A 16,350-nucleotide genomic window follows, 5' to 3' on the forward strand; every position below is an offset into this window, starting at 1 on the left:
CAAGGTCACCGGGAGAGATGACAGCAGAATTCATATCGAGGAGCAATGACTGAAGTCTGCTCAGACTGGCGGAGTCACGTATGTGCTGCTGTTTCTCTATTACCACTGTACTGATGGCAATATGGGTTTGTATAGCAGCCCACATACAACTATTTGCAATTTTAGACTTTAGGGAAGCCCGGTGACTACCCATGTAGAGTGCTGTAATGTCCGATACTGGTTATCATCCAGCTTTCACAGTGGAAGATTTAACTCAGAAACAGCTGAATAGAACTTAAATTCATGGTAGTTGAGGACATAAATTTACGTAAGTGATTTCAGAGGAAAATGCTTGTTAACGATATGGCTAGATGGGATAGCTGCAAAAGTGCACGCAGTTGGCCACATAATGGTAGGTTAATCCCTTTATGATTGGCGGGGGGGAGGAGAGCCACCTCGGGGATCACCATCCATCCTGAGAATGAAGGGGCCACGGCACTATTTCATAGCTTCTACAGTGGCACTTGTGCAGGGGAACTACAACACCGTTCCATTCATGTGAATGGGGCCTTCATTCTCAGGATATGTCATCACTTTACAAGACAAAGTAAATCACTGGGGAGAAAGTAGCACAAATAGGGTCTTATCCGACAAAAAATTATAAGATGTATCAGATTGTGCTAACCAGATCCATACATTGATGTGTTTTTTTTAAGCGTTCAACTGCTTCGGATCCACAGGTTGTCAAACCGATGAAATGAAGGTAAGGATAATTTGTGGATACTTTCCACGCTGCTGATTATTGAAAGAGTCAGTTCTCAAGAATTTATTAAACATGTGGTTTATATTCAATGCGTTTCGAAGTGACATGCACTTACTTCTCCCTCAAAAAAAAAAACCCAACAAAGTTCGAAACGCGTTGAATAAAAAAGCGCAAGTTAAATAAATAAATTCTTGAGAACTGACATTTTCAGTAATAGACAGCGGGGAAAGTATCCACAAATTCTCCAGATTTTCACTTTACAAAACAGAAATACGCACTGAAAGGGGTATTTAAATCTTACACATAAATAGTACTTCGTACAGGATATGGTTTGGTGTAGGTACTTAGTATAGGATATAATTGCTATGGATCTCACATCCACCTATATCAAGGATGAGGGTGTCCCACTTCCCAACTCTGCCTGAATCCACGGATGAAGTAAATGACAAGGTGGCTGAAGTAAATGACGAGGTGGCTGTACATGAATTGCGATCTCCAGTTCTTATATAGGATTTTCAAATACAGTTGAACACCTTTCCATTCACAGCGACCAAAGCACCATGAATCTATTCATCAGATTCGGTATTGCCATGATTTTATCCCCTAAAACCATTGCTGCTAGATTACAGTACCTCAGTAGTATTGTGCCGTGCCACCTAAAAGGAAAATACAGAGCACACAAAATGGTGCACAGCATTATGGAGCACCAGATCCTTCTTTGCCTAAATTTCCATACCATTCACAATTCACTTTGCCCACTGCCTGGCATCGGCACAAAAGACACATCAGTTAACAAAATTGGATTTGCAAAACTGTGTGTGAATCGGCGTGGTCACCAAGAGTGCTTCATCTACTGGGTATAGATGCACACAGATTCATTGACCCTATCTCAGGGGGAGTAAACTAAAGGGGAGATAAAAATGGCAGATGAGTACAATCGACCATGAGAAGGAAACACCCAGCAGAGACAGTCATTTCTGTCAATGGATCATCTCCGCTTTCACAGAATCTATCCCGCTGTCGTACATATCACTCATCTCCAACCTTTTGCCCCTGCTCTGCAGACATTGTAGGGGGAGGTTATAAAGCTCCTCACTTGGCATTTGGTCTTATTCTTCCACGCTTGCACATCACAGAAATCCTTCAGGCCATATGTAGATGGCTGCTAATCTTTGCAGGAAACAGCTTGTCCTCCTGCCTCTTATGAAGAAGTGCTCTATAATTTTGCTCTTAAGCACGATGTCTCAACAGGTCTCGGGTGTACTTCAAGGCACTGAAGGGCCTTTGTGGCTTGATCTGTGCCAATATCGGATTTTGCAAAGGCCTCTCTGTCTGTCCAGTTTTCCACCTGTTTACTTCCTCTTATGCTTCGTTAGTCAGATCAACATTCACCGCATGATATGTAGGAAACAATGTACAAGGAACGGTATTGTTAAATGTGCCCAGGATGGTGCAATCTTCTTCAGTGCCAATGTCCGCAACAGACCGAAGTATCAACATTACATAGTACTGCCCGCCATAAGAACTCCAAAGGGGCTTTGTATACACACAAAGGAGTTCCGCCAAAGACATGGGGTCCACGTTACATTGTATTCCGCTATTAACGAACATGGAAGAACACCTACGTTTTTACAAGGAAGGCCTATATAAATTAAGGGCATAAAATAAATGGACACTCCTTCAACCCCTTAGTGACCGAGCCAATTTTGACCTTAATGACCAAGCCAATCTTTTTTTATCTGACCAGCATCAATTTAGGTAGTAATAACTCTGGAACGCTTCAACATATTCCAGTGATATTCAGCCTCTTATTTTTGTGAAACACTGTACTTTATGTGGTAACTTTAGGTTGATATGTTTTGCATTTATTTCTGAAAATATTGGAATTTGGGTGTAAATTTTGAAAAATCCGCAATTTTCAAAATTTAAATTTATTTTTAAACCAATCATGCTTAACAAAATAACTAATAAATAACATTTCCCATATGTCTACTTTACAGCTACATTATTTTTCAAACGTCATTTTGTTTTATTAGGATGTTAAAAAGGTTTTAAGTTTAGCAGCAATAATTCATTTTTTAAAGAAATTTTCTTTAGGCACCTAATCACATTTAAATGGACTTTGAGGGGCCTATATATTGGAAACTCCCCAAAAGTGATACCATTTTAAAAACCGCACCACTCAAAAACTTCAAAAGACTGCTGTCAGGACATGTTTTAACCCTTCATGTGCTACACAGGAATTAATGCAAAGTGGAATGAAAAAAAAAAATTGTAAATTTTTCCTCTAAAATGTTGCTATAGCCCCATTTTTTTTTACTGTTACAAGGTATAGCACGACAAAATGTACCCCACAATTTGTTACCCAGTTTCTCCTGAGCGCGCTAATATCCGATTTTACAAATGGAAGGGCTCGGAAGGGTAGGAGCACCATTTGGTTTTTGAAACATAAATTTGGCACAATGCGAGAACCAGGTCACATTTGCATGGCCCCTAAGGTGCCAAAACAGCAAACCACCACTTCCCCCCATCGAAAGTGAAAGTGACCGCATTTTGGAAACTACATCCATCAAGAATTTTATTCAAGGGTATAGTGAGCATTTTCAGCTCATAGGTACTACACAGAATTTGATAACTTTAAGTCGTCATATTGAAAAATTTCATTTTTTTTACAAAATTGTTGCTTTAGCCTCAAATTTTTCACTTTTGCAAGAGGTAATACGAAAAAGTGTACCCCACAGTTTGCTATCACTTTCTTCTGAGTGTGGCGATACTTCACATTTAGTCAAAAATGTTTATTTCAATTAAAGGACTTTATTCTGGGTGTTTGTGTTTTTTTTTTAACTTTGACTATGGGGTTAATAATGGGGGTGTCTTATAGACGCCTCTCCATTACTAACCTGGGCTTGATGTCAGCTGCCATTATAAGCTGACATCAACCCCAACCCTATTACCCCACAGCCACCGCCTACAGGGCAGTGGGAAGAGCGAGGCTAAGTGCCAGAATTGGCGCATCCTATGGATGCGCCATTTCTGGGGCGGCTGACGGCTGGTGTTTCTAGCCTGGAAGGGGGCCAATATTCATGGCACCCTTCCTGGGCTATTAATATCAGCCCCCAGCTGTCTGCCTAGCCTTTGCTAGCTATTAAAATAGGGGGGACCCCATGTCATTTTTTTGGGGGGGGTCCCCCATTTTAATAGCTCGTAAAGGCTAGGTATTCAGCTGGGGGCTGATATTAGTAGCCTGGGAAGCTCCGTGGGTATTACCCCCTTCCCAGGCTTCAAACATCTGCCCCGGCCGTCTGCTTAACCTCCGCTAGAGACTAAAATTACGGGGAACCCCACGCCAATTTTTTTTTAATAAATCCTTTATTTCAACACTAAATGACAAGTACAGTAATCAACACTATCACTGTACTTCTTATATATGTGACTGACATGTTTCTATCTATCTAATCTAGGTGTGATGCTCTATTCTTTCTGTTATAAATTGTCGGGTACTGGTGTATGCCGCTGATGAATTGCCGGCCGGCTTTTTAAAGAGACGGGTGCATGAAAATCGGAGGACACTAGTGTGTTCCAAGTGCCCTGCTATGTTTTGCATGCACCCTCCTATATACCTTGCCTGCCTGTCGGCCTATATATTCTGCCAGCCTGACGTTTAATTGAGCACTGTTCCCATCGATTTGGGCAATTTTTGACCTTCTGCAGACCGCCGGGGGGGGGGACCACCAGAAAAATGCTCGAGTTTCCCATAGACTTACATTGGGCTCGTTGCTCTGGTCGAGCACCCGAGTATTCCAATGTGCTCGACCCGAGCTTCGAGCACCCGAGCATTTTAGTGGTCGCTCATCACTAATTACTACACCACTGCATTGTTGATTGCTATCTGCAGATACTACTGATTCATGCTTCTTATCCTACTTATTCCGCATTATATTCTGTATGACTGTTTTTGTGTCGACATTCTAGAGTTTACTATTCTCTTTTTATGATTTTAATTAAAAAAAAATGTCATATGAGACATTTTTTCACTGTTTTTCTGTGGCATTACCTACTTTTTTAAATAGGAACTTGGTTTATTTATAGTCTTAAAAATCTGGACTACCCAGTCATAATTAGGAGACTTTCCATGTATGATTCTAGTGACCTCCATGCAAACCTAAGAGTCCTTGAGTACAAGAAATTAGGCCTTTATCAGTGTCCTTGCAGGCTTGCGCTGGTGTGACAAACTGGAAAAATCAGCTGTATAGTAATGTGCAGAGACATATAAGAAATGTGAGCTATAAGAGGCTTCGCCATTTCTTATTACATGACTTACCACTATTCCCAAGGCCTTCAATATATTCAGCTTGCACATAGGACAAGTGCAGTGCTCGCTGAGCCACGGATCCACGCACACTTTGTGGAATACATGCCTAGAAAAATAAAAAAGAAATCCATGTTGAAATTTTCTGATAAAGCAATCGACCATCTTGACCTCATTGCATGGGGCCATAATCTTGAGGTTATAATTTAGGGAGGGTAATGAAGTAGAAGGTACAAGACTACCGAGCCCAGTGACTGGCTGCAGCGGTAAGGCAGGCATGTAAAGAAAGACCAGGGGCAACAGCATAAAGGCAGCACTGGAGCGGTCCTTAAGAAGACACCCAAAAAAAAGAGCCGAGAAACACACCATCTTGAATGAAAAGACTAGTTTTACTTATAGGGAAGTGGGAGCCGTTTCTCAGGAAAGAAGGCACTCAGGACGCCAGAACACCAGAATCAGGAGAACATTCACAACAGGTAAAAAAAAATATTTATAGCAAGTGACATGTCCTCTTTGTCATATTAGTAATAGACTAATGAAAATGGGTTTTGTAAACCAGGCAATCCAATAGTCACAACTTATCACCTATCCACTGAATTGGTAATATGTGTCTGATCGGTGGAGGTCTGATTCCTGGACCTCTACCATCACAAAGTTTTAAAGGAGGAACAATTGATCATACATACTTCATCCGCTCCATCCAAAGTATATCTAACGGCTGGAGAGCCGTGTACACAGCTCAGGTATCTCTGACAGTCCGGCAGTATGCACGCTTGACTACTACTTTATTCAAACAGTTGGACTTAGGACCTTTATTCTCGGGATTAGTAGGGTGGCTTAGTGCTGGATCACCACCAATTATGAAATAATGACGTAGTTAATTTTTCAGTATGTGAAAACCCTTTTAAAGAAGTTATCTGACCACTTAAAGGGTCTGTCAGTCAGATAAACCCTCCTAAACAGTCTATATGGGTATGCAGGTCATAGAAAGTTGATTAAAATGATACCTTGATGTCTGCAATCCGATGATTTATGTCAGAGAAATCCATATTTTTTTAAATATGTAAATCAGCTGTTAAGGTCTATGGGCCGGACATAGATCTCCCCAAGAATCTGCCTACAGAGCTTATTTTAAATGAAAGGAGGAGTTACCAGAGTGAGACATGTAATGACTGACAGTATGCTCTCCTGATCTACACGTCTCACACAAGTAGCACCCTCTTTCAATCAAATCACATGTAGGTCACAAGTTGCCACCAGTGGTTATCTGCAGCACTTGCATGTCTTTCCTGATAGTAAGTAGGACACAGACTGGGAGGGGACCCAGTAAGCTTTGGAAAGAGAACGGTGGCGGATCGCTAAACGTGAGCATCACTTCCATTAATATTTTAGTCCTTTCTGGGTGTTTTTCAAAAATGTAAGGCTATGGAAAACCCCTTTAATTTCAATTATGATTAGAATATCACAAATATACTTAGTTTGTCTGTCAGAAGCGCTGACATGAAAGATCTCTATACTGTTTTTAACAAACTTCATGCTAACAAATAATGATTGCCGTCATACGCCTGCAGGTCTGTAGAAGCCGAGGAATTGGATGCTACGCAAGAGACTTAATAGAAACTTAGATGAAACAAAGCTGACATTTTGCCATTTACTGGATGCACAGATCCACCTCCCTTTTATTTCACCAAGTTCATAATCGGGAGATCTATAAATGGCTTTCAGACATAATGACTTTTAGATATTATCGACTTACGAGTGCGACCAGGCTCTGCTTCCCATTGACTACCCAGCGCTCCATCGCTCTAAATAGTTTCTAATACAGACCCTTCTATATCAGTGTGTTTAATCTTAGAAAACCATTTTATTTGTGAGAGACAAGATTAACTCAGCTTGTTGTCCACTCTGATGTGGATTAGGCTGTTCCTTTTTAACAAGCTTGCCAATGAAGCTGGACTTAGGTCGTGGGAAACTCCTCTGTGTGTTAGTACTAGGACGCAAAGTCTTCTACCGTAACACCGTAATGGCCATTATTAGAAGAACATGCAACACAACCCCTACCATCCCCTCCCTTTGACACAAAGAGGATGTGATAAGTTTCCCAATGTGCAAGCCAAGACGAAAGCGTTGTATATATATATATATATATATATATATATATATATATATATATATATATATATATATATATATATATCTCTATCTATATAATTGTCTTATCTCATCTGTCTGTCTGTCTTTCTGTCCAGGAAATCCCGCGTCGCTGATTGGTCCGGCCGCGGCCAATCAGCGACGCGGCATTTCACAAAAAGATGGCGGCCTTTAGCGGTTGATCTGCCGCACGGAGGTGAGCGGCGATGCAGCCGGGAGATGAAGCCGGCTGCTCGCAGCATACGTCCACCGACCGGAGGCGCCGCTGACCCCCATGCGGCTACTGTCGGGAGATCAGCGGCTACGGCCGCTTATCTCCGGACGGTAAAAGTGACGCCCCTCCCCTCTCCTCCCCTCCTCCTGTCCCTCCCCCTGCTCGCCATACTTACCCCTCTCCTCTCCCCTCCCCTCTGCCCCCCCCCCCGCTCGCTCAGGACCCCGGCACCCGGCGCCATACTTACCCCTCCCCGTGCCTGCGCAGCAGCTCCTGTGTCTTCCGCTGCTGCTGTGTCACGTGTCAGGTCAGAGGGCGCGGTGACGTCTTTACACCGCGCTCTCTCCTGACCGGTCACAGCGCACAGCGGGAACATGCGGGCTACGCTGGAGTCCAGAGGAGCAGCTGACAAGTGAGATGAGTATTGGATTTTTTTTATTGTATGGGGCCATAGGGCATTAAATGGTGGGGTGCGGAAGTGTGACATCGTGGAGGGGCCATTATAAGGGAAGGGGGATGTGACATCCTCCATGGGGCACTATGGGGGGGGATGGGACATCCTGCATGGGGTATTATATAGGGGGGATGTGACATCCTGCATGGGGCATTATAAGGGAGGGGGGGATGTCACATCCTGCATGGGGCACTATGGGGGGGATGTGACATCCTGCATGGGGTATTATAAGGGAGGGGGGGATGTGACATCCTGCATGGGGCACTATGGGGGGGATGTGACATCCTGCATGGCGCATATTCTAGAATACCCGATGCGTTAGAATCGGGCAACCATCTAGGGTATGTGTGTATATATATATATATATATATATATATATATATATATATATATATATATATATATATATACATACACACACACACACACATATATACAGACCAAAAGTTTGGACACACCTTTTCATTTAAATATTTTTCTGTATTTTCATGACTATGAAAATTGTACATTCACACTGAAGGCATCAAAACTTTGTATTAACACATGTGGAATTATATACTTAACAAAAAAGTGTGAAACAACTGAAAATATGTCTTATATTCTAGGTTCTTCAAAGAAGCCACCTTTTGCTTTGATGACTGCTTTGCACACTCTTGGCATTCTCTTGATGAGCTTCAAGAGCTAGTCACCGGAAATGGTCTTCCAACAATTTTGAAGGAGTTCCCAGAGATGCTTAGCACTTGTTGGCCCTTTTGCCTTCACTCTACGGTCCAGCTCACCCTAAACCATCTCGATTGGGTTCAGGTCTGGTGACTGTGGAGGTCATCTGGCGTAGCACCCCATCACTCTCCTTCTTGGTCAAATAGCCCTTACACAGCCTGGAGGTGTGTTTGGGGTCATTGTCCTGTTGAAAAATAAATGATGGTCCACGTAAACGCAAACCTGATGGAATCGCATGCCGCTGCAAGATGCTGTGGTAGCCATGCTGGTTCAGTATGCCTTCAATTTTGAATAAATCCCCAACAGTGTCACCAGCAATGCACCCCCACACCATCACACCTCCTCCATGCTTCACGGTGGGAACCAGGCATGTAGAGTCCAAACAAAGTGGTTGGAACAAAAGATCTCAAATTTGAACTCATCAGACCAAAGCACAGATTTCCACTGGTCTAATGTCCATTCCTTGTGTTCTTTAGCTCAAACAAGTCTCTTCTGCCTGTTGCCTGTTCTTAGCAGTGGTTTCCTAGCAGCTATTTTACCATGAAGGCCTGTTGCACAAAGTTTCCTCTTAACAGTTGTTGAAGAGATGTGACTGCTGCTAGAACTCTGTGTGGCATTGACCTGGTCTCTAATCTGAGCTGCTGTTAACTTGCGATTTCTGAGGCTGGTGACTCGGATAAACTTATCCTCAGAAGCAGAGGTGACTCTTGGTCTTCCTTTTCTGGGGCGGTCCTCATATGAGCCAGTTTCTTGGTAGCGCTTGATGGTTTTTGCAACTGCAACTTGGGGACACTTTCAAAGTTTTCCCAATTTTTCGCACTGACTGACCTTCATTTCTTAAAGTAATGATGGCCACTCGTTTTTCTTTACTTAGCTGCTTTTTTCTTGCCATAATACAAATTCTAACAGTCTACTCAGTAGGACTATCAGCTGTGTATCCACCAGACTTCTGCACAACACAACTGATGGTCCCAACCCCATTTATAAGGCAAGAAATCCCACTTATTAAACCTGACAGGGCACACCTGTGAAGTGAAAACCATTTCCGGTGACTACCTCTTGAAGCTCATCAAGAGAATGCCAAGAGTGTGCAAAGCAGTCATCAAAGCAATAGGTGGCTACTTTGAAGAACCAAGAATATAAGACACATTTTCAGTTGTTTCACACTTTTTTGTTAAGTATATAATTCCACATGTGTTAATACAAAGTTTTGATGCCTTCAGTGTGAATGTACAATTTTCATAGTCATGAAAATACAGAAAAATCTTTAAATGAGAAGGTGTGTCCAAACTTTTGTTCTGTACTGTACATATATATATATACATATATATATATATATATATATATATATATATATATATATATATATATATATATATATATATATATATATATATATATATATATATATATATATATATATATATATATATACTCTTTAAGCTGAACATACTGTCGGAGTCACAAGTCCAACATTCACGGTCCAAGTACGTGTAATGTCAAAACCAGCTGTAGATCTCCTGACCCCAACCTAACAGCCTCATATACATCGCCGTCTATACTTGGAGTGTGAATGTCGGACTTATGTAACCAGCCTTTTGTAACCACAGCATCTTGATAATACATTTTTATGAACACTGCCGGAGTTGAATGTCCTGTATATGACCGGGTTAATAAAGTATTTTGACAACCATACCTTCGGTGTTGCTAACAACTCCATCCTTACATTACTCCATTACACTGGATGTTCTCAAGTGGTAAAATATATAATTTTAGGGAAATAAAGCTGTCCTTAGACTATTATTTTTGTAAAAAAAAACAATCTGAAATTTTGTTGATTAGTGCAAGAAAAGTTTCTACTAAATTAGTAATCATCATAGTGCCGATGCCCCTTTCCTAATGAAAACCACCATTAATAATTCTTACGTCCTTAGCACAGAGAACACGTAGATTGTGGTCTTCATGTGAAATAAGGCATCTGCACTGTTATGTTACTCAGCTTTCTTTTATTATCATCAAGATGTTGATCGGTATAGAGCTATATCTGATTGGAATTATTTTCTTAGGGGGAAATCTTGTCCCCCAATGTAAACACTGTTCATGTGCATAGCCATATATGTACTTTCTAATCTCTTACGTTAGTGATTCTTTATCTGGGTCTGTCAGCACAAACCGACTGTTCAAACCAAGCACAGGCACTCGGTGCACCTTTGGCGAGACCAAGGAGTTCAGTGCACCTTTCCACCCAAAGAGTTCAGTGCACCTTTCCACCCAAAGAGTTCCCTATTTGCCTCCACCCTTCTTTGGCTCTTGTAAAGCCAGAACTGTCAATCAAAGAAAAGGAGGTGGAGATAGATGAAAAGTAAATAGGTAGGAAGATGAACTGAATTGCTCGGCCATGTGGTTACACCGAGCAGCAGAGCTTGGTTTAATCAGTCATTTTGTGCTGACAAAATCCCTTTAAAAAATGTGGTAAGGATAGAATAAACAGATTTCTGTCTGCTCAAAAATGCTTGTCAAAAGCAATCACCAAAAACTCAGAGCTGGCCACAAATTGTAGAATGGTTTGCTGACCCCAAACTAAACTACCACAGATGTGGGGTGAAAAAAAATCAAATAGATATTACATCTATGGCGAATTTTACTTAAAAATAAGAAAAAACAACAACTTTTCACTCCATCTTCTAAGCACGGCTGGCATCTTGATGACAATTTTTCCCGGCAGAACAAATGTAGGACACAGAAAAAGCGTCTTCATGGTGCAGTAGTTTATATTACAGATACAGGATGTCACACATAATGAGAAATACATGAGACAAGTGATCAAAAGAAGTAACTATACACAGCGACTGCACGCAGAACCTTTCTTTACAGCAATCATTCCTCCCGTTCCCTTTCTACACTTGAAGCCAAGCAACGAGCGGAGATCAATCAAGCAGCCATCCCGCTTCTCAGTAAAATTCTTGTTCTTCCTTTCTTCAATTAACCAGCCATCTAGCAGAGCTGCTCTACAGAAGCCTGCAGTCCATATTTTACCTCCAAACATCATCATAGATCCTGAAGAGATACTGTGAGCCAGGATATAAAGCGTTCTCTCCAAATTCAGAACTAAGTTGGCTTCCTAAATACATTTCTCAGACAAAATCCCATCGGTCCCACAGTCAGTAATTCCAGGCTAGTCAACAGTCCCTGCAGAGCGACTCCACCAAGTATACAATGATCACTGTGATCATCGTTTATAGAAAGAAAGGAAGAAATTAAGGATGGAATGTGGATGCTGGTAATTACTAGGTACCGGGCTCTGAGGCCTGAGGAAATGATAGAAAGTCCCAGACACTGCATTTATCATTGACATCCATATGAGCAGAGCCGATGTCTCAGAGCGTTAACATTCACGGATAATTTAATACTAGCAGACATAAAATCATTACGGTGGAGAGTATGAGCCCTACAGCCGCAAGAAGGGATATTTCGGGTTTTGCTTCCACATTATTTGTATCTGAACGCATGCTTGTGATAGGATTTCGTGAAATGCAGCGGGTAGCCTAGTCTGGGTGCATACTGATCATCTGTCTAAATTGATCATTTACATATATATATAATACAGCACCATGCAAATATCAAATTTTTATTAAAGCGGTTTTATGGGCACACAGATTAAATCAGAAATGGAGAAATTGCCTAATTTACTTGCTTAACATTCTGCTCTGTTCCTGAGCTGTCACATGTGAGGATGAGCCCTTTAACTCCAGAGTAGAGAGATTTCCTGTCTGTGCTGTGAATGGCACTGCAGGTTACGTCACTGGGGCACGGACGGTTATCCTCGCAATTAGGGTGATTGGTGATGTGCACATGGAGGGAGAGCACATTGAAGGCTCCACACAGAACAAGTAATCCTATCAGCTTGTGACTATGGCCAGAGGGGATGAAGCTAGCCATTCGTGAATGCTACTGTAGCGTCGGCGTCCCTGCCTCCTGCTAGGCAGAGACGCCGCTCCTCTCACCTCCCTGCTCCGTCCTCGGCGTCCTCTTCCCGCGCTGCTGGCAGCGCTCGCCGCTTCCCGGGCACTGTGCTTAGGGCGCGCGCTCCCTCTCTCTTAAAGGGGTCGCGCGCGCAATCCTTAGGAGTCCCCGGCCAATTGCCGGTGGAGCTCCCATATATAAGGCACCTCCTCCAAAATGGAGGTGCCCGAGCAAAGTTGTTGCAAAGCCTTTCACCTCTGCTTCAGCCCTCAGGTCCCGTTGCCAGTCTGCTTTCCAGCTCTGTCTACCGGCTTGTATTCCTGCGGTCCGACAGTCTGTCTACCTGCATCCGCCAGTCTGTCTATGGACCAGTCCGCCTGTGGATCAGGAAGCACCTGCCTGACACCTGCCTGCCAGCCGAGAGACTCTTACCCGCTCACCTGGGAGCGCTCACCTGCTACCCGCCAGCTAGCCTACCTGGAGGCTCTGCCGTCACTTGCCGTGACCACCTGCCAGCCAGCCGAGAGACTCTTACCCGCTCACCTGGGAGCGCTCACCTGCTACCCACCTGCTAGCCTACCTGGAGGCTCTGCCGTCACTTGCCGCGACCACCTGCCAGCCAGCCGAGAGACTCTTACCCGCTCACCTGGTAGCGCTCACCTGCTACCCGCCTGCTAGCCTACCTGGAGGCTCTGCCGTCACTTGCCGTGATCACCTGCCTGTCTAGATAGAGACTCTTACCCTGCTGTCACTTGCCGTGACCACCTGCCTGTCTAGAGACTCTTACCCTGCTGTCACTTGCCGTGACCACCCGCCTGTCAAGAGACTGTTCCCGTCACTGGCCGTGACCTCCTGCCCTTCTACCCAGAGACTGTTCCTGTCACTTGCTGTGACTACCTGCCCGCCTTCCCTGGGAGCCACCTGCTTCCTTACAAGGACTGCCCCTTTGTATAGTAGCTCAGAGGTTCCACCTCCCAGACCCGTTACAGCTACAATACATTAGAGTAATCACTACTGACTCACTGCTCCCCTACAGTACAGTGAGCGAGCCACTGTCAGCACATGTAACATTACTGATTGCAGTATAGTCTCCAGATAATACATACTAGGTGAAGTGGGAGAAATGTTAAAAAATAAACTGTGGGCAGCAACTTATCCATCGTGAGACTGTATAAGTCTCTAGATCAGGGGTCTTAAACATGTGTTCACTGAAGCAATTTTTTGCAGGCTGGATCAGCAGAGGACTGCTATCGGCCAGGTTGGCACTGGGTCTTTAAATGTGCTGGGTGATGTCCCAGTCGCATCACAGAAAGACAGACGCGGCCGTGCAAAAAGTTGTGTGTGGTTGTGTCTGCTGAATGACACCTGGCACCCTTCTGTATGTAGGGAGGCTGTGGGGACACCATTCTGTATATCGGGGGGTTGTGGGCCATCATTCTGTATATAGGGGGGCTGTGGGCCATCACTCTGTATATAGGGGGGTTGTTGGGCCACCATTCTGTATATAGGGAGGCAGTGGGGCCACCATTCTGTATATAGGGAGGCTGTGGGGCCACCATTCTGTATATAGGGAGGCTGTGGGGCTACCATTCTGTATATAGGGAGGCTGTGGGGCCACCATTCTGTATATAGGGGGGCTGTGGGCCATCATTCTATAAATAGTGGGGCTGTGGGCCATCATTCTGTATATAGGGGGGCTGTGGGCCATCATTCTGTATGTAAGGGGGCTGTGGGCCATCATTCTGTATGTAAGGGGGCTGTGGGCCATCATTCTGTATGTAAGGGGGCTGTGGGCCATCATTCTGTATGTAAGGGGGCTGTGGGCCATCATTCTGTATGTAAGGGGGCTATGGGGCCACCATTCTGTGTGGAGGGAGGCTGTGGTGGTCATCATATTGTATGTACGGGGGCTGTGGTGGCCATCATTCTGCATGTAAAAAGGCTGTGGTGGCCATTTACTGTATATGTAAGGGAGCTGTGATGGCCATCATTCTATATAGATGAAGGCTGTGGGGTCATAATTCTGTATGTAGAGAGGCTGTGGGGCCACCATTTGGTCGGTAAGGGAGCTGTGGTGGCAGTGGCCATCATTATGTATGCAACAGAGCTGTGGGGCCATCATACTGTATATGTAAAGGGGCTATGGTGCCATTCATTCTGTATGTAGGGAGGCTGTAGTGGCCATCATTCTATCTGTAGGGAAGCTGTGGGATGATCACTCTGTATGTAGGGGAGCTGTGGGGCCATCGTAGTGTATATAAGGGGGCTGTGGTAACCATTATTCTTTATGTAGGGAGGCTGTGGGTTTGCAGTACATAGACATCACAATGCGACACCATTACTTGTATGACACAATGATGCAGTAGCTACACAGAGTGAACTTTGGCCAAGCGATCTTTGTTGTGCAGTATAGCCCCAGTCTAAATTTAACAATGTGGATCCTTAACAGGATTTTTGTAAGTGGTCCCCGCATCCCATTTAATTTGAGATCGCTTTGTAGGCGGGAACTGAGGGTGGGTGGGAGTGAGCTGTGGGACAGATACACCTCCGCCTTTTGAGAAGTGTAGTTTAGAGGCACACAGAGAGAGAGGGGTGTAAACAATATAGACCACAAAAATTTCTGCTGGGGTAGAAAGGAGATAAAAAATGAATTATAAAAAGGTAACAGGAGGGGTTTATTTTTAGCTTCGAAAACCCCTTTAATTCCCCAATTTATTCAGCACCAACATATTCCACAGCATATACATGGATTGGAATCCATTACAATTCTGAACCCACTGGAATTCACAATCTATGATCTGCTCGTACAGTTGCCCCCAAACACTGCGAGGGAGCAGGGCTAATCACCGAGCCAGTTAGGATGCCTTATTCACACAGTGTTTTAGTGCATTGCTTGTTTTAGGCGTCCCTTTCATGTCTCCCTTTCTATAATAATGTCTCTTACGGTGTTTACTAGATGGTGGCCCGATTCTAACGCATCGGGTATTCTAGAATATGTATGCGGCCGACCGGGCGCAATTAGCAGAGCGGTGTTTAAATTTGGCGCCAAAATCGCTGATTGGTCGAGGCTGCCGGCCGCGACCAATCAGCAGAGCGATGTTTAAATTTGGCACCAAAATCGCTGATTGGTCAAGGCCGGCAGCCGCGACCAATCAGCAGAGCGGGGTTTAAATTTGGCGCCAATCTCGCTGATTGGTTGTGGCTGGCGGTCGCGACCAATAAGCAGAGCGGGGATTAAATTTGGCGCCCATATCGCTGATTGGTCGCGGGCGTCGACCGCGACCAATCAGCGTCGTATTAGTGAGGACCGGGGAGCGGCGCTGCTTGTGCGGCTACTTCCGCTGCGAGAAGCCGGGAGATGCGCGGCTGCTCGCAGCAGAAGCATCCCGACCGGCGGCGCCGCTCCCCGGTCCTCCGTTCAGCTAGCGGCCGGGAAATGAGCGCCTCGCGCCGGTCATCTTCCGGCTGCATAGCCGCTGACCTCCGTCCTGCAGATGAGCCGCTAACGGCCGCCATCTTTTTCTCAAATCCCGCGTCGCTGATTGGCCGCGGCCGGACCAATTAGCGACGCGGGATTTCCTGGACAGACAGAAAGACAGACAGACGGGATAAGAAGATTATATATATAGATTCTGATGGTTTTCTTTTTGTCCTTCTACTTCAACCGAAGAATACAAATGTTTTTTTCCCTCCTTTCTGCTTTTGCACTACACTGATGATTAAGGTTATTTTCTTAGAAGTTATTGTTCTTCTCACTAATCACTCTGAATTAAAAAGTGTTTTCTTTCTAATGGTAA

General features: G+C 44.2%; 1 protein-coding gene across 2 annotated transcripts in view; it reads right to left on the reverse strand.

Moving 5' to 3' along the window:
• The window catches only part of RNF130 (ring finger protein 130), a 261,704-nt gene that overhangs the window by 65,714 nt on the left and 179,640 nt on the right, over positions 1 to 16,350 (reverse strand). For both annotated transcript variants that reach the window (XM_073649772.1, XM_073649771.1), the window contains exon 6: positions 5,064 to 5,160. In XM_073649772.1, the coding sequence (XP_073505873.1) occupies positions 5,064 to 5,160 (97 nt within the window). The remainder of the gene's footprint in view (positions 1 to 5,063; positions 5,161 to 16,350) is intronic.

Source organism: Phyllobates terribilis, unplaced genomic scaffold (assembly GCF_046119375.1).
Source record: "Phyllobates terribilis strain yellow unplaced genomic scaffold, ASM4611937v1 Scaffold_10__3_contigs__length_209671492, whole genome shotgun sequence".
In the NCBI taxonomy this organism is placed as follows: Eukaryota; Metazoa; Chordata; class Amphibia; order Anura; family Dendrobatidae; genus Phyllobates; species Phyllobates terribilis.